Source organism: Bactrocera dorsalis, unplaced genomic scaffold, assembly GCF_023373825.1.
Source record: "Bactrocera dorsalis isolate Fly_Bdor unplaced genomic scaffold, ASM2337382v1 BdCtg178, whole genome shotgun sequence".
In the NCBI taxonomy this organism is placed as follows: domain Eukaryota; kingdom Metazoa; phylum Arthropoda; class Insecta; order Diptera; family Tephritidae; genus Bactrocera; species Bactrocera dorsalis.
Window position 1 is genome coordinate 1,660 of NW_026038229.1, and position 20,752 is coordinate 22,411.

The 20,752-nt window shown below is 35.4% G+C and overlaps 6 protein-coding genes across 6 annotated transcripts; 2 read left to right on the forward strand and 4 right to left on the reverse strand.

The window, feature by feature from the left end:
- Positions 1-572: 572 nt before the first annotated feature.
- On the reverse strand, positions 573-11,115 carry LOC105226726 (uncharacterized). The gene is made up of 20 exons (XM_049461958.1): positions 10,988-11,115; positions 10,757-10,918; positions 10,525-10,687; positions 10,340-10,461; positions 9,963-10,254; positions 9,808-9,909; positions 9,583-9,727; positions 8,807-9,084; positions 8,606-8,733; positions 8,518-8,542; positions 6,652-6,875; positions 6,423-6,584; positions 2,761-2,923; positions 2,567-2,688; positions 2,194-2,497; positions 2,020-2,127; positions 1,786-1,921; positions 1,391-1,674; positions 1,204-1,331; positions 573-1,083 (listed from the first exon to the last, which is right to left on the reverse strand). Exons 1-20 carry the CDS (start codon positions 11,037-11,039, stop codon positions 1,049-1,051), a joined length of 3,135 nt encoding a protein of 1,044 aa, XP_049317915.1. The 5' UTR covers positions 11,040-11,115; the 3' UTR covers positions 573-1,048.
- Positions 11,116-11,403: 288 nt separating this feature from the next.
- Positions 11,404-12,560, reverse strand: LOC105226727 (ATP synthase mitochondrial F1 complex assembly factor 1). The gene is made up of 3 exons (XM_011205740.4): positions 12,201-12,560; positions 11,817-12,144; positions 11,404-11,760 (listed from the first exon to the last, which is right to left on the reverse strand). The coding sequence occupies exons 1-3, from the start codon at positions 12,437-12,439 to the stop codon at positions 11,497-11,499; spliced, it is 831 nt and encodes a 276-aa protein (XP_011204042.2). The 5' UTR covers positions 12,440-12,560; the 3' UTR covers positions 11,404-11,496.
- Positions 12,561-12,837: 277 nt separating this feature from the next.
- LOC105226729 (probable prefoldin subunit 5) lies at positions 12,838-13,700 on the forward strand. The gene is made up of 3 exons (XM_011205742.4): positions 12,838-13,052; positions 13,117-13,326; positions 13,386-13,700. The coding sequence occupies exons 1-3, from the start codon at positions 12,957-12,959 to the stop codon at positions 13,560-13,562; spliced, it is 483 nt and encodes a 160-aa protein (XP_011204044.2). The 5' UTR covers positions 12,838-12,956; the 3' UTR covers positions 13,563-13,700.
- A 3-nt stretch (positions 13,701-13,703) lies between these two features.
- LOC105226728 (cingulin) lies at positions 13,704-14,744 on the reverse strand. The gene is made up of 3 exons (XM_011205741.4): positions 14,448-14,744; positions 13,958-14,380; positions 13,704-13,905 (listed from the first exon to the last, which is right to left on the reverse strand). The coding sequence occupies exons 1-3, from the start codon at positions 14,649-14,651 to the stop codon at positions 13,834-13,836; spliced, it is 699 nt and encodes a 232-aa protein (XP_011204043.1). The 5' UTR covers positions 14,652-14,744; the 3' UTR covers positions 13,704-13,833.
- Positions 14,745-14,940: 196 nt separating this feature from the next.
- Positions 14,941-17,557, reverse strand: LOC105226730 (T-complex protein 1 subunit alpha). Its single transcript, XM_011205743.4, has 7 exons — positions 17,371-17,557; positions 16,924-17,077; positions 16,776-16,863; positions 16,468-16,701; positions 15,842-16,410; positions 15,594-15,774; positions 14,941-15,536 (listed from the first exon to the last, which is right to left on the reverse strand). Exons 1-7 carry the CDS (start codon positions 17,441-17,443, stop codon positions 15,162-15,164), a joined length of 1,674 nt encoding a protein of 557 aa, XP_011204045.1. The 5' UTR covers positions 17,444-17,557; the 3' UTR covers positions 14,941-15,161.
- A 316-nt stretch (positions 17,558-17,873) lies between these two features.
- LOC105226731 (uncharacterized) lies at positions 17,874-20,512 on the forward strand. Its single transcript, XM_011205744.4, has 6 exons — positions 17,874-18,059; positions 18,149-18,406; positions 18,466-18,623; positions 18,693-19,662; positions 19,721-19,870; positions 19,955-20,512. The coding sequence occupies exons 1-6, from the start codon at positions 18,014-18,016 to the stop codon at positions 20,215-20,217; spliced, it is 1,845 nt and encodes a 614-aa protein (XP_011204046.2). The 5' UTR covers positions 17,874-18,013; the 3' UTR covers positions 20,218-20,512.
- The last annotated feature ends 240 nt before the right edge of the window (positions 20,513-20,752 follow it).

Sequence of the window (20,752 nt, forward strand, 5' to 3'; positions counted from 1 at the left end):
AAAATTTCGCGACATTTTTTTTGTAACCGAAAAACAATCCTTCGTCCAAGCCTTTAAGAATTTTATATCAAAGACCTCTTTAAAATTTCAAGAAGATCGGTTGAGTAGTTCTTGAGCAATCTTGCCAACCGACTTCAAAAACACGATTTTTTGAAATCCATAATCCCATGTAACCTCTTAATAAACCAATATCGCATAAATTTATTGTTAATGGGCTCTAACGAATTAATTTATCATTTCTCAATAATATTTTAAGTCTTCAATTGACTTCAAGTTCGCAAGTTCAGCGAATCAAACATAACATGTGAAAAACGATAACAGATTTCGGAACAAAAAATAAGACAGAAGTGCAAAATCTTTATTTCTGTAATTTACAGAAATTTTACTCGTTATGAAAAGTTCAAATATTGTCAGCTTTCCTTTATGGATATTTTTGACGAATCCCCTGAGTTACGATCGAAATTAACGAAGCGTTCTGAATTAAATTCAAGCGAATCTAATGTTTTGAAGTAATTTTTGAAGATTCTAATTCTCAAAAATCACACAGTTCCCCAAAGTAATAAAACTTCAACTTTAAATTTAATAAAACTTTGTTTTAGCTTGAAACACTTACACATTCTACTACAACAATGAGTATGTGAATATAGTTGATTTGTAAAAAAACAAGTAATAATATAGTATATGATATACCTACTGGCATAAAGCTATAAACGAAAACCAGTAAGACTACTTTAGTTAAAAAATGTTGCCAAAACAGCTGCATGCAACATTTTCCTACAAGGCACACAAGAAAGGCGTGTTGAGTTCAAAATATTTACATAAGGGCAGCTGTGCAAAATAAATTCAACAACTTATCGATTAAATGCTGTTACAACACATTACAATTAAGCAATGCAAATAACAAGGTGACATTAAATTACTAAGCGACTAAGTAACAATTTTCCTAAAAAAATTCACTACTAGATCAGAATGCATCAGAGATACGGTGTAAGCAGCTACGCCCACATCACTGGCTTTAATAGGCAATCGCTTAAAGTGTTTAGCGCGCTCAAATGGGCAGGGTCATTGTAAGCAGCATGCAAACTGGAAATGAAAATGAAAGCAAAATTATTTACAAGTTTGTGTAAACAGTTAAAAGGCAATCATCTATTTTAATTGCTTAAGCGCATACGAGGTTAATGTCTCATAAGAAGAGGCACTTACCCAAAACGCAGCCAGTGAAAAGGCCAAATGTCAAATGACAATTGGACTCCAGCAGTACACCGATAAGGTTGCTGCCGAAAATGCTGCCCGTTCGGCCGAGCAATAAGCAAATGCAAACTGCTTTGCCACTGTAAAAAAATATTTATTATTTATAGTGCTAACACGCTGCAAGAGGAGTTTCACCTACCGCAAATGGGTGGGCACTAGTTCCACCACACCACTGCCCAGCATGGATATACACAGGCCTGGCATTGTGAGGAACACAATAAACGATACAACGATAGCAGTCGGGTTGAGCAGCCAAAACAGCGTGACACAGCAGACCGCGCTAAGGAGCAAAGATCCAATAATTGTTGCTTTGCGTCCAAATAATTTTATGACGCCGCCTATCAGAATGTAGCCCACCACATAGCACAGGCCCATGGAAATCGAGTCAATATAGCTTTTATCGCTGATCTCATCGATGCATACCTGAAAAAATTCATGAATGGATAACCGATAAATTCAGTTTACGCACACTCTAGCAATCTCATAAACATTTTAGAAGTATAACCTCACTTTTAGAGTTTAGTAAATATTCACCTTCGTGGTATTTGTGAGATCATTTCTATCATTGAATGTGTCACCAATAATTTGACAAATTGTTTCATGATCTTCAGCTGTAGTCATGCTAAGTCTATTTTGAATTTCTGGAAACCATAGACCCATGCCACTAGAACTAGAAAAAGAATGAAATGTATGTGTATCACTGGATTCTAACTAGACCGCAGAATTTATGAAAATTATGAACTTTGCAACTCTAAATTGTAGATCTACCTGAAAAATAGGCCGCACATAGTGACGCAGCTAATCAAAAAATTTAGAGCGTATGGGCGATGTACTAATGGGCGCGTCTCCTGCCAGATGTGCTTAACAGTCTGAAAGCTGATAAGAAGCCATACATATAATAACGGACATAACTGTATGTTCAATTCATCCAATTCATCTTACCACGACTTGCTCGTAATGTGCACCTTATCGGCCATTGTTCTTTCGGGCTTCAGTTTCTTAACGCCCAACTGCTTCAAATCTTTGCCAGTGTTACATTCACAAATCCAATTTGCTGCAGCTAAAGCTTCTTCATTTTTCCGCAATGATAAAAGCAGCTTAGGACTTTCCGGTAGTATTAATAATATGCAAGCAGCTATTAGACCCGGCAACAGATTGACGATCATCATAAGCCGCCACGGACGAAACGCAAAGCTATCGCTCAACTGAAGTGACCAATCCATGGAGAGCACCAACCAAGCGATTGCTGTTTATATTAAAACTCTTTTGTAAAAACTTGTATGTATAGGGAATACGAAAAAGCTTTTGGACTTACCAGGCACATATGTCATCCCTACGCCCACAAACAAACTAGCATAGTTCATAGCCAGGGCATTGTGCCGTCGCGCATGAAATTCACCCAAAAATGCATATGTCGTGGAGGAAGGTCCAGCAATGCTTTGAGTGAAAAATAAAATTTTTTTAAAAATCAACACGATTTCCTTTTTTAGTGTTATAATAAATACTTACAAACAGCCCACCACGAAGCGCATGAATACGAAATACCAAAAGCTGGGCATGAACATCGATATCAGCGAGCACAAACATCCGCCGAAAGTTGCATAGAGCAATATACGCCGACGTCCTGTGATGTCACTTAGATAGCCCCAAACGTATGAAAACAACGCTATACCTGAGGACAGACAGACTTATTTGAAGTATATGTACGAATACGAATACGAATATTTTAAATTAATACGTGTTTAAAAAGACGTTAGAATTTTTATTTGGAACCAACGGTACTATACTTTTTTATTCCAAAAATTCTACAAACGAAAATTCATCGCTTTTTCGGAGCATTTACTTATTGAAAATGACGTCGAAGCTATTCAACAATGTCACGAATGATGGTCCAAAAATGAAACAATCCCGCAAAACCAGGTTTAAGTTGGTCAAAAATCAAGGTTTACCATGAATTCGGATTTGTGAAAATTCATGAAATAACGGTATTGTTAAAAACTACTAAATGCCTGATAATTCAATAATTAAATACGCCAGAGCCATACATACCCCTGAGTTGGTATAAGAAGGCTTTATATGAGCCGATATCAAAATTGAACGTGGCCACTTTTAAGTAAAATTACACAAAAAATCGGACTACAATCGCGCTTACTTCCCATACTCGTAATAACGCAATTTTAAATTCCTTTTGATTCTTTCACTTTCCCGTACACAAAGCAAGAATTAATTAGTCTAACTTCTTACGAATATTGCCTTTAGAGTATACCACCTTATGACCAAACACTATCCAAATCGAACCAAAACTGTTGATATTGATATTCTTGGCCTCAACATCCCTGAAAGTGGTAAAGAAGCGAAGCAAGGATTGAAAAGTACACATCTCTCGACGAACAAAGACCAAATTCTATAAGTCAAATTCCCGTCCTGCTATAGGCTGATGATGACAATATATGAGTCGACGTTACGAGTTTTCAGCTCTGAAAGTATTTGACGCTGTACCCGCATTGGAAGCAGGTGAAGAGGAAGGTCTACTCTGTTGGAAAGACCATCGAAGAACCTGACTACACACGGCTTTAACCGCGAAGTGGTAAAGAAGAAGGATATACACATTTCAAATGCTGAAAATTGAAAATTGATTCGGCTATCTAAAACTTTACACACGACTATAGACTTGTGCATTATGCACAATATCGAGGTTTTTCATACCCTCGCAACAAAGAGGTGGACATGGCCATCACATTGAAAACCTGCAAAAGTGCGCCAAAAAACATGATACGGATGGGAAGCATTTAAAACTCAATTTTAAAACTGCACTATGGGCATGGCAACGCTCACTTTTAGTTGAAACATTATCCTGACATTTTGATATTACACTATAAATATGAGCGAATTCTGTCCTCAGCGTTGATCGTAAAGAGTATAAAATATTCGGTTCCACCCGAACTTAGATCTTTCTTACTTGTTTAGTTTAATAGAAGGTTTTCCCAACACTTCAAAGCACTTCCCCTGCGTTGATCTTGGTTAAGTTGGTTATTTTACACTGATCTTGATATTGATTTGTTTATACGTGACCAGCTTTATCAGCACTTATTGTGATATATTTAATTATACTTGTTAAACACTTGAAATAATAACTTTTAAGACTATATATATATATATATATTTATAATCAACAATGATGACACATTGAATTTAGATCGTAATCCGCTACAGACTGGTAATTCCAATTCTCGATTATTTGTTGATGAGATATTGAATAAAAGTGTTAGAGCGTTATCAAAGGCTTATGGAAGTTTTCATTCATACATACAAACATAAGTAAAAACATATTTGTATAATTTTGCAACATCATGCTACGGAGTATACCGGTATAAGATACAAATGTGTAGGTAGGGAACATTGTTGTAAATTTTTTTCTGTTTGGCTGTCGAACATATTCAATAACCTTACAGTCATTGAACCAACATCATACTTTTTCTTTATGTTGAAAATATCGAATTTTGTCCGAAAAGTATGAAAAATATTCGAACCATGCATTGATCGAAAAACGACCGGAATGGGCCAGTAAAGTAATTTGGTTACACCTCAGCACACAAAGCAAAATCGGTTCAGGACACAATCCAAGTATTTGGCTGGGAGCTGCTACTCCACCCGCAGTGTTCACCAAACATGTGTCCTTACTTGCTAGATACTTGTTTATATACATATATAAATATGTCACTGTTGGGGTAGTGCAAAAATTTTAATCATTATATTTATGTTGCACACATACAATGTTCCTTTAATATCGTGCCCGCTTCCGACATTTGACGAAAACAAACTTTGTAAACAACAACACACGTCAAAATAGGTGTGTAACATATCAATGCACAGCTGTTACGTTCTAAAATGATACAAAGCAGTCCAATTGAAAAGATGTACTGAAAGTTTTTAATTAAGATTCAACCCGATAGCTGAAATACTGCTCGTAAACGAACGTAATCACGTCGCTGCCAAACAAAACCGTTACAAAGACAATTGAAAAATCAATTTCATCGCTATTTGCATACACAAATTCATAGAGAAATTAATTTTAAATGCCCCACTGCCCGTATTAAGCGCCGAAAGGAATATTGCCAAAGTGGTTATTTGATTTTCTTAAAACTAATTCTGAGAACTTAAAGCAAGTTCCTCAACCCGTGTGTAGGTGTGTGTGTGCAATTAATAAGAATTATGCATGCTGCTTGATAATTACTGTGTAGATATGCCTATTTTACACATATACATACATATGTACATGCAGTGCAAATGAACTTGAGGTAATACACAAATATTATCTGCGAAACAGCTCCATGTGTGAATATGACGAATTTATCGAACATTTTTCTCAATATAAAATCAAAATGTTGAAATAGCTTTATTTTTGGCGCCGAAAGATTTCAAGTAACTTTATGACGCAAGCTGATTATTCTACCTTGTAAAATTTAACATTTTTTTCCTCTTGATTCATATCTCTTATGAGACCACAAACCATCGAAGGTTCGCACGGTATTTTACAAAGTTTGTAAGACTTTGAAGGAACTCCCTGATATCCAATAAATTATATCCTATATATACATATATAAGTATAAATCATCAGCATGACGAGCTGAGTCGCGATTTAGTTTGTCTGTCTGTATATATGTAGACAAAAAAATCTCTCAGTTTTGGAGATATTGTTATGAAATTATACAGATGTCTTTTCTCCTCTGCCGATATCGGTCCAACATAGCATATAACTGTCATACAAACTGAACGATCAAAATCTAGGATTTGCATGAAAAACTTATTTATATGGTAAGTGTCTTCAAGAAATTTGGCAGGGATTATTGTCAATAATAACGCTAAAACCTGGGACCCAAAATCGGGGAATGATAGTTTGGTAACAATAAAAGATTGAAGAAAAATTGATTTCACAGGGAATATCAGTGAAAAAGAGAGAAATGTTTTTTTACAATGTCTAACGCGTCGTGAGCGTTTCGGTAATGTCTGAAGTTCGCTGCTTCCAAATATTAACCTCCACGAGGAAATTTGTTTGTAGAAGCCCACAAAAAGAAAGTTTGCATTCGCTACTGTTCCGAACTAAATGTTAAATAAAAACTTGTCTTTTCGTTTCATGAAAGTTTTTGCACTTGAATTAGGTACATACATACCCACAAATGAAGCTGCGCTCAAGATAGCCTTATCCACTGATGTTGTAGCGAAATCGCATTGAGAGGCAAGCGTTACAATGCTCATGCCCATTGTCTCGTTGATGACCATCATCAAGAGCAAGCCGCAGGTGATCAGCAGTAGCCATTGCGTGCGGCCATATCCTTATGGGGAGAAAAAAGGAAAAAATTTTGAAAATAAAAGCCACTAAAACGCGGCTCAACTTCGCACCTATCATATCAAGCACAGTGTCGTAGTCATGCTGCGGGGGTTGTGTGTCCTGCGAGGCGTTAGACCCATTAATTTCCTTGGCATTTCGCGTACTTGTTGAGTTTTCGATATTTTCCACGCTGGACGAAGCGTTTTCGTGAGAATTCGGTTCAATGGCTAATTTTGTGTCACTGAAATTGTTATGTGGCGCCATTTCTATGAAAGGACTTCTGAAATCTTCACTTCTTTATATTTTGTATAACTTAATTTCGAGCAATTCACACACTTATTAGATTGCAACTAAATGAAGTATCACTTGAATGGTCGTAACCGTTATCGTTGCCGCAGTCACCGACTGCCAATTTATAACTAAACTGCCAGCTTCGTATTGACTTAGCACCTGTTCATGCCGCCTATTCACTTTGCGTGGCGCACACGTTAAATTCTTATCAAAAATTTCCGACAACTGAACAAGCGCCTCTACGTACATATACTCATGTGTTTGTGTGCCAGACATAAACTCTTCGAGATGTTCGCAAACGTACAACAGATTTCGCATCGATAAAGATATATCTCTTTTGCAATAAAGGCACTTTGATGACTTTTGAAGAACCGCATATTTAGAGAGTTTTAGCAATCTCAGCCAAATTAAGTGCCGACGAGCACATGAATGTTTGTGTATGAGCAGTACTCTCCAAAAGTGAAGATACGCTGCATATCATATCATTAGAAAATCGTAAGTATGTATGTATGTATGTCATGATGAATACCAATCTGTAATGAATGAGGCTCGCAGTAATATGGTCCATTGCTAGCAGAAGCTGGGTTATAATTGGGTAGTCGAAAAAGTCTTTTCGTATTTCTAATCAAACTCCACTTTATTTTTTTATATTTATAAAAGTAAATAAATAAACAAATATGTACCATTTTGGTCGATCACTTTTTGCCATTTTTCCGCTAGAGACATTATTCCATCAGTGTAAATCGAAATTTCGAAATTTCCAGAACGGAAGCGAACGAACCATTGTTGTGTTACACGAACTGATACAGCATCGTCTCCATAAACTTCACAAATTTTATTGGTGGTTTGGGTGGCATTTTCCCTTTTTTATACAAAAATTTCAAAATGTAACAAATTTCTTCATTATTTTCACTCATTTTTGAACAGATGTAACTTTTTTTCAACTTCCCCGAATTTAATTTTTGGTAAAATAAAGCTTAAAATCTCACCTTTCCAACACTATATGGAATGACACAATGTGATTGGTAGCACTAGAGATATACGATTGCAACGACATCTAATGACAAAATACGAAAAGACTTTATCGACAACCCAATAAAGAATTTGACTTAAACAACATTTTCTTTTAAAAACTGGATTTTTAATTTACAAAAATGTAAATCTATTACTACAGAAGCTCCAGTATGCGAGATCTAGTTTAAAATGGCAGAACAGGAATTCTAGTTCAAAAACATTTTTTTGTCAATCGAGAATTTGGGATTAATTTATTTTTATATTCTATCCGGAATTCGAGATGAGAAATTTTAATATTCATTTTATTTTTTTTTTTCGAAATTTCAAAACAAAACAAACTCCGTAATTCATGTATTGTTAATATTACTCTGTTTTATACAGCATCAAATCTGTAGGGTCATGCGGAGCGTATGAGTAACACAATTTTAAGAGCTAATGCGACCAATAAAACCAAGCTTGAGTACTTAAAATAAATACAAATAAAAATCGCACAATTATTTGGCGACAGTTTTAGATGAAATCAGAAGCCTCAATTTTCAAAAATATTTTTTAAACAATATTTATTTTGCCTGCAGCATTAATAGTTGACATTTTCATATTTGTAGCTTTAAAAGAAGTGTTCATCCAAAGGCAGAAAGTATCCGCATAACGCACAAACTGCAAGTGACAAGAAATTGCATTATTCAAACAAATTAAAACTATTAAAGCAACGTTATTCACCGAATGGAAAACACGAGAACAGCATGAAGGCTTCAAAGCAAAAGCTCTCAATCAGTTGAGCCATAATGGTTGTGCCAAAAACTGCGCCAAAGCGGCCAAATATCAAACAAATGCAAACCGCTTTACCTCTATATAAAAATATTTCAAGTTATTAATTGAGCTAAACAAATGTAAACGCAAATAAAATCATGAGAAAGTCACCTTACAAAAGTAGGTATGAATTCCAGTACCGCGCTGTTCATCAAATTAGTCATAACTGCCGGTATCGAAAGGAAGAGGATAAAGGTGGGAGGTATTATCTTCAAACTGGACACAAACGGGAGGCAAATGCCGCTGATTCCAGATATCATCAGTGCAATGCAAAATATGGGCTTTCTCGGAACGGCCAACAACATTAGACCAAAGAAAAGATATTCAATTAGATATGAAACACCCAAAAAAATGGAATCCCAAAAAGACAAAATTTCGTCGCTACATACCTAGAAGCAATAGAGATAATATAATTTAGCTTTTTCGAAGTACTTATGTATACATATATGGTCTGAAAACTGGCTATATGAAATCAGTGTAATGCAAGATATTCCCTGGGATTACTTGAAAATTCTTCTAAACCAATATAAGTACGCTGAAATCCAGATTAAAATAACTGAGATTATTTTTCAAGGGAACAAAATAAGAAAAATGTTTGCCTAAGGCTTTACCACTTGTAGAGCTTTTATAACAAAATACACTCGAAATGGTAGAAATTAGTCAGAAAATTAAAGATCATACAAGAAATAACAACATTTACAAATTTATCGGATAATGCGTATTAAACTACAATAAATTCGATCTGTTGAAGGACATTGAATACTTCGATTTTTTTGCATGTGCTTTTTTGAGCTTAAATATTCTTGTTCCCTCTCTCGATCCATATTTAAACGTATGTAAAATGTAAAGTTAAATAAATATACTTAATTAAAAGACCAAAATCAAACCATTGTCTCTTTGGCTACTTTCTTATTATGGCTTATCGCCTCGCAAATCGAAAATTCCATTTCGTGGCTCTTATTTTTATGCTCTTGTTCCCAGGTGAGAGTATGGTTTCTTATGTCCGTGAACCAGATTGCAACACCATTGGCACTAAACAAAAATTTTAAACAGAAAATCATCACATATAGTACATATACATACATATATTTCTCGTTGACTATTACACTTACACGAGCAACAATCCGAACATAACAACGCAGCTGAGCAAGAATCGTTTCACATAAGGATGTCGGAATAATGGTACAACCTCCTTGGCCATTGCCCGAAACAAACTTAAACAATGAGTTAAAGACAAGAATATGAGGTATGTGATATATGTACATACTTTGGTGCTGGGGTCATTCCAGATTTTAACAATGGTTTCATATTGTCAATTCCAAAGTCCTCTAAAGTCTTTCCATTGTTAAGCAGACACAACCAATTTAACACTTCTGAGCATTCTTCGTTTTTATTAACCAACAGCAGAAATTTCGGACTTTCTGGTAGTCGCAAAAGCAATAAGAAACTAATCCATCCAGGTACTGAGAATAGCAATCCAAGTACGCGCCAAGAGCGTATTATCAAATTACCTATTATGGGTATGTACAATTTCCAATTCACCATTAACTGGGAAAGTCCTACGGGTAATAAAATTCCAGTTTTAAATATACTTGTATACATATGTACGTATAACAATAACTGTAAATATATAGATTTTAACACCTGGACAATAGACCATAGCAACGCCATTGAACATGCACATATAGTTAATGATAGAAGCACGATTTCTTGGTGTACAAAATTCCCCAAGATATGTAAGCGCCGCGAAACCAGGGCCAGCCACACTTTAAACATACGCGAAAATATATTAAAAACACAGATCGACATTATCAATTTAGTTTAATTACCAAATGCCAGTCATAAAGCGTAGCGTGAGAAAAACCCAAAAGTTTGTGATTAACATGGACGAAAACGAGCAAACGATGGCCATTGCAGTACTGCGCACAAGCACCGTTCGCCTTCCGATTTTGTCGCAGAAATAACCCCATATATAGGACGAGAAGATCATGCCTATGGGAACATAAAGGCATAAAGTACATAAACATATCTGCGGACACGAATTATGCTATAGTATGTTACCGATATATGCGGCCGCCTGTATAGCCGCTTTTGCTTGCTCCGAACTAGCGAATTCGCACGCGCTCTTTGGTGCTATGATAGCCATACCCATTGTTTCGGTAATTGTGAACATTAACAGCAGTCCACAAGTGACCAAAAGTTGCAAATGCCCCTTACCGAAGCCTGTGTGGAATGTCCGTACAATTTCATTTTTATATTTATATACATTTTATAAAAAAAAGAGCGATTTACCTATTATAACCATAACATCATCAAAGTGCGTGCCGTACGGTAATGCAGACATATGGATTTTCAGCTAATGACGAAAAATTTAACATTTCAAAATTCAAAAAGTTATTAGCAAAACAAACTAGACACAGTACTCTCCAATGTCACATACGCGAATAGCAGACAAAAAAAATAATCGAAAATTGGAACAATATTTTTTAGGAGTATCAAAAATAGTAATATTTTTTTTAAATATGTGTACATATATTTCACGTGTGGTGTCACAAGTAACAATATTCTTGCACTCACAACTTATTTGATTATATAAATTGATAAGGATTTTTTAAAATCATTTAAAAATCATATTCACCTATTTTGTTGAGCCCAATCTCATTTTTTTTACCATTGTCTTACATTAAATATTCGTTACTAAGACAAGATTTGATTAGAGCATTAATGCTGATTTATTAGATTTCACAGAAACAAACTAGAAAAACTGCTATTAAGGGTTATACATTTCATTATAGGTTACTTTAAACTAGCTGTATATTTTCAACCTCCTTAATTAAGTCCATGTGTTTAAATTCATCTGGCTTTTTATTGAACGTCTCTAGTAGTTTTAGCTTGTTTTCGTCGCTCTTACAATAAAACATTTGTAATTCATTAGCCAAGCATTGTGCTTCCTGTGCCGTCAGGACTTTGCTGTCGTATTCGCCTCGCATCAATACAATATCTTTATCTTTCATTTCAGTGTAATGCACAATAGTTAGGCACTCTGGCGCGTTTTCGGCATGCACCTATGAATTAGAGATTATTTAATACAAATTCAATTTAATATAGAAGCAATACCAACCTGGTAGGCTAGTAGCGGTGTGAAATGCACCGCATTTGCAGCAAACTGCAACATGATAAACTCGAAACCTTCACTTCGCGGAAGTGGCAACAAAAATATGGGGAATTGTTTAGCACGTTGCATAAGTGTATCAAACTGATTCACAGTTAAAGTGGCCGCCAACACATCTTTAGTTTTGTGGTATTCATACCAAATGCTTGAGATTTCTTCTGCTGTTTTGTCTGCGACAAGTTCAAGCTTCATAATATCTGTAAGTTTCTTGTAGGGTATCTCATTGGCTTCCTCATCTTTTCGTGGTTGTTTTGGATTGAGAAGTTCCGAATAAGTTCTTTAAGTAAAAACCATTAATGCACCTTTCGTGACAAATTATAGTTAAATTTTTACCTCGATTGACTCCTCCCATCCTTAATAGGATTGGCAACTTTGTCCACACGTTCTAAAAACTCTTCCGGCGAAGTTTGTTGAAGCCTGGCAATTTTCTCTGCATATTTATCGAAATATGGATTTTTCTCTTTCATTTTATCCAAAGCCTCTTCGGCACGTCTCATTGCTGACATGCTTATAGTTCTTTTAAGTACGTTGTTGATTGATAAAAGGCGCAGACAGGAACGGGAACAGGCCATAACAAGCACAACTTACGGCTAACCCTTAAAATTTTCCCAAATCGCTCAAAGGAATAAAGTTTTTACACATGGAAGACGGCTAAATTTTTTTGACAAAGACAAATTACACAACATAAAACAGCTGTTCAATAATGGAAACTGTTAGGGTAGCCCATTTGATGTAAAATGACCTTTTATTTTAAAATAATTTTTCTTATTCTACATCGCGGTTTAAAGAAATATAGGACTTTCGCTCTCCTGAACATTTACCGTAAATAAATTCGCTTTTCTAAAAAAAACGTTTTACATAGAATTTGGATTGTCTGATATCAGGGAAAAGTGTCTTTATTATTGGAATTTGGAAACCCTTAACTTTCGATACTCCGCATTCGACATTTCGACATTTCGAACTGCAACTCATCGAATTATATTTATCTACAGAGGTGTGTGAAGTTCTATTTCGCACGCGATTTATGGAAACATTTGTTAAGATATTCGCTTTTAAAACCCCTATTTGTTAATATAAAACCAAAACAAAATGTCGGCGAGTAGTAGCGATGTAAAAACAGAACAAATCGATTTAGCAAAGCTAAGTTTGGAACAATTAATGCAGATCAGACAGGAAATGGAAAAGGTGCATTTACGGCAATGGCAATACTTAATATTTATAAAATTTTTGAAAAAATTGCTTTTTGTAGGAAATCAACAGCATTCAAGCTTCATTACAAACTCTTTACAATTGTAAAGCGAAGTACGCTAGCTCGAAGGAGGCACTGGAATCATTCCAACCTGAGTGGCAAAATCGTCCAGTATTAGTGCCGCTTACAAGTAGCATGTATGTACCTGGACGCATTAAAGATCTCGATAACTTTGTAATTGATGTGGGCACTGGTTATTATGTTGAAAAGGTTTGTGGATTTGTGTTTTAAATATATTAGTTTTATAATTAGAATTTTTAACTTTAAAGAATTTGGAAAGCTCTAAGGACTATTTCATGAGACGTGTGGATTATTTACAAGAGCAAATTGAGAAAATTGAAAAGATCCAAATACAGAAGAGTAGATTTCTAAATGCTGTTGCAGGTGTAATGGAGATGAAACAACTCGCACTCTCGAAACAGATGCAACAACAGCAAAGTGCATAAGAACAAAACATTTTCCTTAATATTGACAAAAAAAATTCACATTTATCATGGAATAATAAAAGTTTATTAACGGAAATTTGCTTGTATTGAACGAATTCGCCTGCAAATAAAGATAAATGAAAAGCTTTTAAAAACGAACTCTTCATATGCCAATCAATCTATATATTTTTACTATTTTAGGGGGAAGTAAGTTATACATTAATATTATTATACATTCACATATACTTGGTATATTTTAAACCAGAGTGTATCTTACATTATTTTAAACAAACTATTTCTTTTTAGCTTCCTCAAGTGCAATTCCGAGCATCTTAATTTTCTGTTCATATACTTCCTTTAAATCCTATACAAAAAAGTTTATGATTAGAAGAATTTTCAAATGTCGTTTAGTGTACCTTAAATATTTTTGACTGTATATCATATTCAGCCCGAAGTTTGTCATAAACTCCTTTAGATATTAATAACTTCTTCTCAGTTATGGTACATTTATCTTTCTCCGCTTTAATCCATTGTTGAGATTTCTCCAAACGTACTTGCATGTGGTCGCATTCAGCAGTCTTCAAATTCAACATATCTTTAGTCACCTGTACAACATCCTTCATTGCTTCCACTTGATTCTTGAGCACCTCAACTTGTTGCTCTTGTTGTTTACACACTTTAGTTTTTTCAAAAAGCAAAGTTTTTGCCTTCAGCAATAGCTCATCTTGCTCCTGTCGTGACTTGGGAGCGTCTACACCGCCCAACATAACCGACTGTTTGAGCGATTGTTCCAATTGATTCACCCTACGTTTAAGTTGTTCATTTTCGGTTTGACTTTGCTTCACAAATCATAAAATAAATGTATTCAGTTAATAAATCGTGTTCAAAAGAATGTATTATTCTAACCTCTAATTCCTTACGCAGTGTAAAAATTCTTTTGCGCGACTCTTCTACCAGCGCCTGTTTTTCACTCTCTAATGTGAAAACTATATCCAAAAGTTCATTACTTTGTGGCTGGGCTTCTTGACCTTGCACTGGTGATGGAAGCACAATTTCACTGGCTAAATTATTGTTAACATCTTCTATGGAATCTGCAGTGTTTTCAGACATATTGCTATTTTATTTAAATTTCTCCAAAAATTTTCCTGTGAATATATCCGCTGTTTTCCTACTACTCGGCCAAAATGTTTGTCTTCTTCTTACTTTATTTATAAATACCATACTGCATTGCTATTTTTAGCCAGTACGAAAAGTGCGCGCGCCGCTGAATATACACATGCCACCAAAAATTGAAATTATTATTTTATAAAATAAATTTATATTTCGATTCACGCCATCAAATGTCTGCACTAATTGGCATCTATATATTTTCGGAAATAATTTTTATTAGAAAAATAAATTGTATTGTAGTCCAAAATTTATTTAATTAAATTTTAGTAAATAGAACTGAACAGAGTAACTGTTGTTTAATATGTAGTGTGTGGTTGAAAAGCGACATTTGTTACCATCGAAACAGGTTCTGACCTTATCATTAATGTTTAAAAGTAAATGTAAATAATAAGTGTGTAGAAGAGGCAATACGAGTGGTCCCAAAACTAATACGAATGGTTCGAATGCCGATTAGCCATCGAGCTCCCCAGCGGCATGGGCGTCAGCATAGTTTTTGCCTCCCTTTTCTTCTGGATTCAGTTTGATCATATCATCGATACGCAAGATGGTAATAGCGGCTTCAGTAGCAAATTTAAGTGATTTTATTTTTGACATCGCTGGTTCTAAAACACCTGCCTTCTTGTTGTCGCGTACAATACCTTCGATCAAATCCAAACCCGTCCACTTAAGTTGAGCATGTTCAGTTTTTGTTTGACTGGAATTGTGGTAAGCGCGTAGTTTTGCAACCAAGTCAGTAGCGTCCTTAGCAGCATTCACCGCCAATGTTTTTGGAATGACCAATAGAGATTTTGCAAATTCGGCGATAGCCAATTGTTCGCGGGAGCTCTGTAAAATAATTTATATTTATAAGTTTTTCAAGGGCTATCCTATTATTTAATTTACCAAAGAAGTTGCAAAATTTTCCAAATATATTGAAAGTGCTGCTTCGACACAACCGCCACCAGCTACAACTTTTTTACTTTCCAATACACGCTTTACAACGCACAGCGCATCATGGATAGATCGTTCCATCTCATCACAGTAGAAGTCATTAGGTCCCCGCAAGATAATAGAAGCAGCAGCTCTATTAGCGAAATGTAATCAATTAATCACTTCACACAAAATCAGCGCAATTATTTTCAAACACTTACCTAGCTTTAGTGCCTTTAATCAAAATTAATTCATCATCACAAATTCGCTCTTGCGCAACTTCGGCAGCTTCTCCGACCATTGATGCTTCAAAGCTCTCTTCACCTTCCATATTAGTCAACGAAGTGAGGAAGGCGGCTCCTGTGGCTTTAGCAATAATTTTCAAGTCACTCTTCTTAACACGACGCACGGCCATGGCACCAGCTTCAACAAAGTATTTCATACAGAGATCATCAATACCACCTGAGCATAGCACAACATTTACTCCGGTTGAAAGTATTTTATTGATGCGTTCTTTGGTGATATCCATTTCACGTGCACGAATTCCTTCTAGCTTGTCCGGGTCATTAATGAGTACTTGTACTCCCATTTTCATTTTTGTCTTTTGTAGAGAGAAATCTAAGCAAGCTATTTTTGCGTTAACAATTTTTTTCGGCATTTGTTGTGAAGCAATGGTACAGTTCAAAGCATAACCAGGAATCAAAACTGACTCGCGTGCTGATTTACCATGAGCCTTCAAGACATTTATGGCCTTAATAGAATATAAGGGACTTCCTTTCGGATCTATGATCTACACAAAAGCACACCAAATTAAAAATCTTTAATAATCCATTTCTACTAAATGTACCTTCACTGCTTGCGCGGCATCCACAACCATAGTAGCGAACAAATCAGCGTCGGCACCAATGATTTTGGAACTCATCGATGTTTTTGCAATGTTAATTAGGGAATCACGTCCCAGTTCATCAACAGGAGCTGTTAAATGTTCTGAAATGTATTTACAAGCTTCTTTGCATGCCAGACGATATCCAGCAATGATTGAAGTTGGGTGAATTTTTTGCTTAACGAGCTCATCAGCATTCTAAAAAATAAGTGAGGTCATTTATACATTGTTAAATTTTAATAAATAAAACTATAAATATTATTATTACGTACCTTTAACAACTCTGCGGCTAATATGACAACTGATGTTGTACCATCGCCAACTTCTTCATCTTGTAGTTGCGCTAGTTCCACAAGAACCCTTTTGAATAAAATTCAAGATTGAAGTTTGAATGTATAATGTATAACTCAGAATACTTACTTGGCAGCTGGGTGCTCCACCTCCAGCAATTTGAGAATTGTGGCACCATCATTGGTAACAGTGACATCACCAATATCGTCAACCAGCATTTTGTCCAAGCCAACAGGGCCCAAAGAACTTTTTACAATATTTGCAATGGAGCTCGCAGCCATAACTGAAAGCATATTTAAAATATTTTAAAACCACACCCTTGCCTCCTTACTTAAGGAACTAATAATGGTAATAATTGTAACCTCACTTTTTCATGTAAATATGTAATGTATGTATTTTAATTAAGAAATAAGAACCGTAAGTTTTGATTTTTCATTTAGAATATCACACATTTGCAACATTATTTCACAAACATTCTCGAAAAGTCATACAATTCAAGAAATAGTTCACATGTTGTCTTTTCGTTCTCCCGGCAATGCTTGGTCGCAGATGTTTTTACAACTCTGAAATTCTTACCATTTTGTGTACGCACGGAAGCGCCTGATTGTCTTGTGCCCGCAATGGACAGAGGGCTAGCAATAGTGGACATCCTTTTGGTTATTCTTTGAGATTTTTAATTAAAAAATCAACAATATTTTAAAATGCTGAAGAAAAACGATGTGCGCCTGACTCACTGTGTCGGTGACAAGAAAAATGTGTGCTTGTTCGAATTCGAAATGTCTTCTTTATTATAGTTTCTCCACGAGTGGCAGCCCTCATCAAGTGTTACCGTAGTAACAATTTTGCGGCAACAAAAAATCTATGTTTTCGAATATATAAAATCATATAAATTTAAAAGAAAAAAATTTAAAGTTCCATTCACCTTCCAGATTCGATAATTCAACATATAATAAAAATAGTAAATTGCTTCATCTCAACGTAATACAGCAAGAAGAGTCACCGATTGCTTTTTTCATAAATCAAAAATTGTAGAAATCGATACTTATGATTTATCGTTGTTTTAAAAACAACATTTACATCACTATTACTGCAGTTTATTTAGTTTATACGTTCTCTAACATTCCTGTCGTAGTTAATTACAAGTTTTTAGTTTTAAATAAATATAAACAATATTTTGATTGGTTTAAGTACAAATTAGAACATTAATGTAAAATTAAAAATGATACCATTAAAATGTATTTTACTTCTCAGCGCTGTAAGCATAGGTAAACAATTGTTCATTGGCCACACCCAGCTTCAGTATGGATGCTGACTCAAGCCACATTATTAAATTTTATTCATATTTGATAAAAAGTTTCAGCGCAGCAAAACCAATTGGAGCAAAACAGATGTATTATTCCACAAATTCTACAAGGAAGTTGGTTCTCATGGGAAACTGGTTTTCCCACACAAACAGTAATAGATGCGACTTCCATGTCTCGCCGTGGAGTATGTGTAACCATGTCTGGCCATGGTGATGAGTATTCATTCATATTTAAAGAGCGGTCGGCAAATTGCTATCATTGTGTTCGCACTGTTATACGAACACTGAATGTGTTTGAAAAAGTTGAAGGTACAAATCAATTTATGTCTAAAGAATTTTCTGATAAAACTGCCCTTTTTCCATTTTAGGTCCATGCGTTTCTATACCAACGGGAGAAGAGCCAAACGTCGAAAATGTTTGCAAAGGAATAAGAGACGATCAACAATTAGTGACATTGTTTAATGAGAATTTTGTGCCCATCAATTGTCGGTCGTCACTTGAAGGCGTGTGGCATTTCACATATCAAGTAATATTAGATATTCTTCACAAATTTAAAGAAATTTTTGTAAGAAATGACATATATTTATTCCGTTAGAATCGTTTCCGGTTTACTGGTGTCTGCAACAAACCCGATGCGCGTATCCAATCTTGTCAAACAGCTGGTACTCAATTCTTGATACAAAATCAGAAATTCAATGTCACGTACCAACAGTGTGAGGGAATGGAAGGCACATTTTCCGGTACTGTGGAGTATAGTTGCTTGGGCGATTGGTTTGTCGGCAAAAATCATTATTTTGCGGTGGCAAACACGAAAGAATCGCGTAAAGATGAAAAATACCGCTGTTTTCTGAAAAATCGTGACGATGACTTGTACATTGGTGTCTCCATTACTGCTGAATGTAATACTTTGAAAACGCCAGAGAACTCGCCAGAACGTCTTAAGCTTACACCTGTAAAAGCAGAATACGTTGAACCCGGTTGCACACTCCCACAAAATTTCTCTGGTGAATGGGTTAATACTGCAAATATCGATGCAGATGTCTCTATTAGTGAAACTCATATAAACGAGACATACTACCCCGATCGAGCGCGTTACCGTCGTACGATATACGTGTGTCGCGAGCGGCGAGATAATCGAATTATGATGGCTCGTCTAACAGTGGATGGCTGTCAAAAGGATTATGTATGCTTTGATTTTCAACCACGCCATCACAATATTATACGCTACCGCAAAGGTTTGGCTGTTATCAAGGACGATTTCAGCACGGTTTGCTCATGGGTTCAATTCAAAAATGCAGAGGCTTGGAAATATGACTTGTTTCTAGCGAAAAATCCAGTACCAGTACGTTGCCCAGTGGCAGGAAAATTCAATTTTACACAACGTGGAGAACATCCCTTCAGAACAAGAATTCTTGGAGGTGTAACCCTAAGTCCTCGGCCGAACATACATTGCAAACAAAATATATCGGATTTATCAGTCTGTGACACAGATCAAAAAGAATTGGCTATTGATGAGAACTACTGTCTATCAGTAGATCATTTGGGAAGGCCTGTGGATATATACAGTTAGTTATGTTTTTAATTTTTACTAAACAATGATTCCAATTTAATTTAAAATTTTAGGTGACCCTGATTATCGCATGAAGTGTATAGGTTTTTGGAAAGAGAATCTCAAATCTTACCTCATTACATATGATGATTTGGATCCACTTTCTAAGTACCGTTGTTGGGTATATCAACGCGCAGATTTAAATCGTGTGCTAATGTCCCAAGGTTGGTATGCTACAAACATTATTAATTAATTTGCTATTAATTATGGTTAACGGTAACATCGAAACTACAAATTTTACTTTGCAGCTGTTGGAGCCTTCTGCAAACTAAATCAAGATGTCACCTCATGGAATCACACAGAGGGTGCCGCAGTCGCCATTGATGCCATAGAGTACGAACGAGAGCGAGACGACTGCCCTATGTACTTCGATGATGGTGCCTATCCATGGAAAGATTCGGACGCATCCAACATTATATTTGATTGGGATTTTTATAAAGCAGGTGCTAGCCCCATTATGTCATATGCAAGTGGTATTTTTTTAAGTGTCGTCACATGGATTTTATTTTAACCAAACATGTTCATTACCAGCTTTCACAAATAGTTTTTTAGAATATGGTGTTAAAAATTTTAAAATGCAACGACATTACCTTAATCAGGAATCTCTTAGAACGTATAATTTACGATTTTACAAACTTGAATGTGTCTTATTAGCTCATAAGTAAAAATATTCGATTATGTTTGTACATTCCGTCCTCATTGGAAACTATAATTCTAAGTCGAAATTTATATATGTATGTATTACGTACAACTGTTAAGTGCATTAAACCGTCCATTTTTAAATAAATTAAATATTAAAAGCTGTATCAATTAAAAAATTTACATATATTTGGACCGAGGAGCTGGGTTGTAAACTTAGTCAATAGATATTATCAAGATAAGTTTGGTTGTACGTATGCGAGCTACGTCTTAAGGGTTAAGGGGTTAATAATGAATCATTAATGTGTGATTTGTGATCAAACCTAGTCAAAATGCACATTCCTGATGCTAATACGTTAGTATGCGTGGTTATACTCGTGAGAGTTAGGTTACATGAGCTTAAAGTT

What these genes read in the sequence shown, in the direction of transcription:
- LOC105226726 (XM_049461958.1), bottom strand. Translation starts at nt 11,039, where the DNA reads ATGTCTGCATTACCGTACGGCACGCACTTTGATGATGTTATGGTTATA. An exon ending in TGCTATGGTCTATTGTCCAG is followed by an intron (nt 10,255 to 10,339) that starts GTGTTAAAATCT and finishes TATTACCCGTAG; the next exon opens with GACTTTCCCAGTTAATGGTG. An exon ending in ATGTTCGGATTGTTGCTCGT is followed by an intron (nt 9,728 to 9,807) that starts GTAAGTGTAATA and finishes ATTTTTGTTTAG; the next exon opens with TGCCAATGGTGTTGCAATCT.
- LOC105226727 (XM_011205740.4), bottom strand. Translation starts at nt 12,439, where the DNA reads ATGGCCTGTTCCCGTTCCTGTCTGCGCCTTTTATCAATCAACAACGTA. An exon ending in GATGGGAGGAGTCAATCGAG is followed by an intron (nt 12,145 to 12,200) that starts GTAAAAATTTAA and finishes TTTTACTTAAAG; the next exon opens with AACTTATTCGGAACTTCTCA. An exon ending in CACCGCTACTAGCCTACCAG is followed by an intron (nt 11,761 to 11,816) that starts GTTGGTATTGCT and finishes TCTAATTCATAG; the next exon opens with GTGCATGCCGAAAACGCGCC.
- LOC105226729 (XM_011205742.4), top strand. Translation starts at nt 12,957, where the DNA reads ATGTCGGCGAGTAGTAGCGATGTAAAAACAGAACAAATCGATTTAGCA. An exon ending in TCAGACAGGAAATGGAAAAG is followed by an intron (nt 13,053 to 13,116) that starts GTGCATTTACGG and finishes TGCTTTTTGTAG; the next exon opens with GAAATCAACAGCATTCAAGC. An exon ending in CTGGTTATTATGTTGAAAAG is followed by an intron (nt 13,327 to 13,385) that starts GTTTGTGGATTT and finishes TTAACTTTAAAG; the next exon opens with AATTTGGAAAGCTCTAAGGA.
- LOC105226728 (XM_011205741.4), bottom strand. Translation starts at nt 14,651, where the DNA reads ATGTCTGAAAACACTGCAGATTCCATAGAAGATGTTAACAATAATTTA. An exon ending in CACTGCGTAAGGAATTAGAG is followed by an intron (nt 14,381 to 14,447) that starts GTTAGAATAATA and finishes TGATTTGTGAAG; the next exon opens with CAAAGTCAAACCGAAAATGA. An exon ending in TACAGTCAAAAATATTTAAG is followed by an intron (nt 13,906 to 13,957) that starts GTACACTAAACG and finishes TTTTTTGTATAG; the next exon opens with GATTTAAAGGAAGTATATGA.
- LOC105226730 (XM_011205743.4), bottom strand. Translation starts at nt 17,443, where the DNA reads ATGTCCACTATTGCTAGCCCTCTGTCCATTGCGGGCACAAGACAATCA. An exon ending in TTCCGTGCGTACACAAAATG is followed by an intron (nt 17,078 to 17,370) that starts GTAAGAATTTCA and finishes ATATGCTTTCAG; the next exon opens with TTATGGCTGCGAGCTCCATT. An exon ending in AAAATTTTGCAACTTCTTTG is followed by an intron (nt 15,537 to 15,593) that starts GTAAATTAAATA and finishes ATTATTTTACAG; the next exon opens with AGCTCCCGCGAACAATTGGC.
- LOC105226731 (XM_011205744.4), top strand. Translation starts at nt 18,014, where the DNA reads ATGATACCATTAAAATGTATTTTACTTCTCAGCGCTGTAAGCATAG. An exon ending in TGTGTTTGAAAAAGTTGAAG is followed by an intron (nt 18,407 to 18,465) that starts GTACAAATCAAT and finishes TTTCCATTTTAG; the next exon opens with GTCCATGCGTTTCTATACCA. An exon ending in AAGGCCTGTGGATATATACA is followed by an intron (nt 19,663 to 19,720) that starts GTTAGTTATGTT and finishes TTAAAATTTTAG; the next exon opens with GTGACCCTGATTATCGCATG.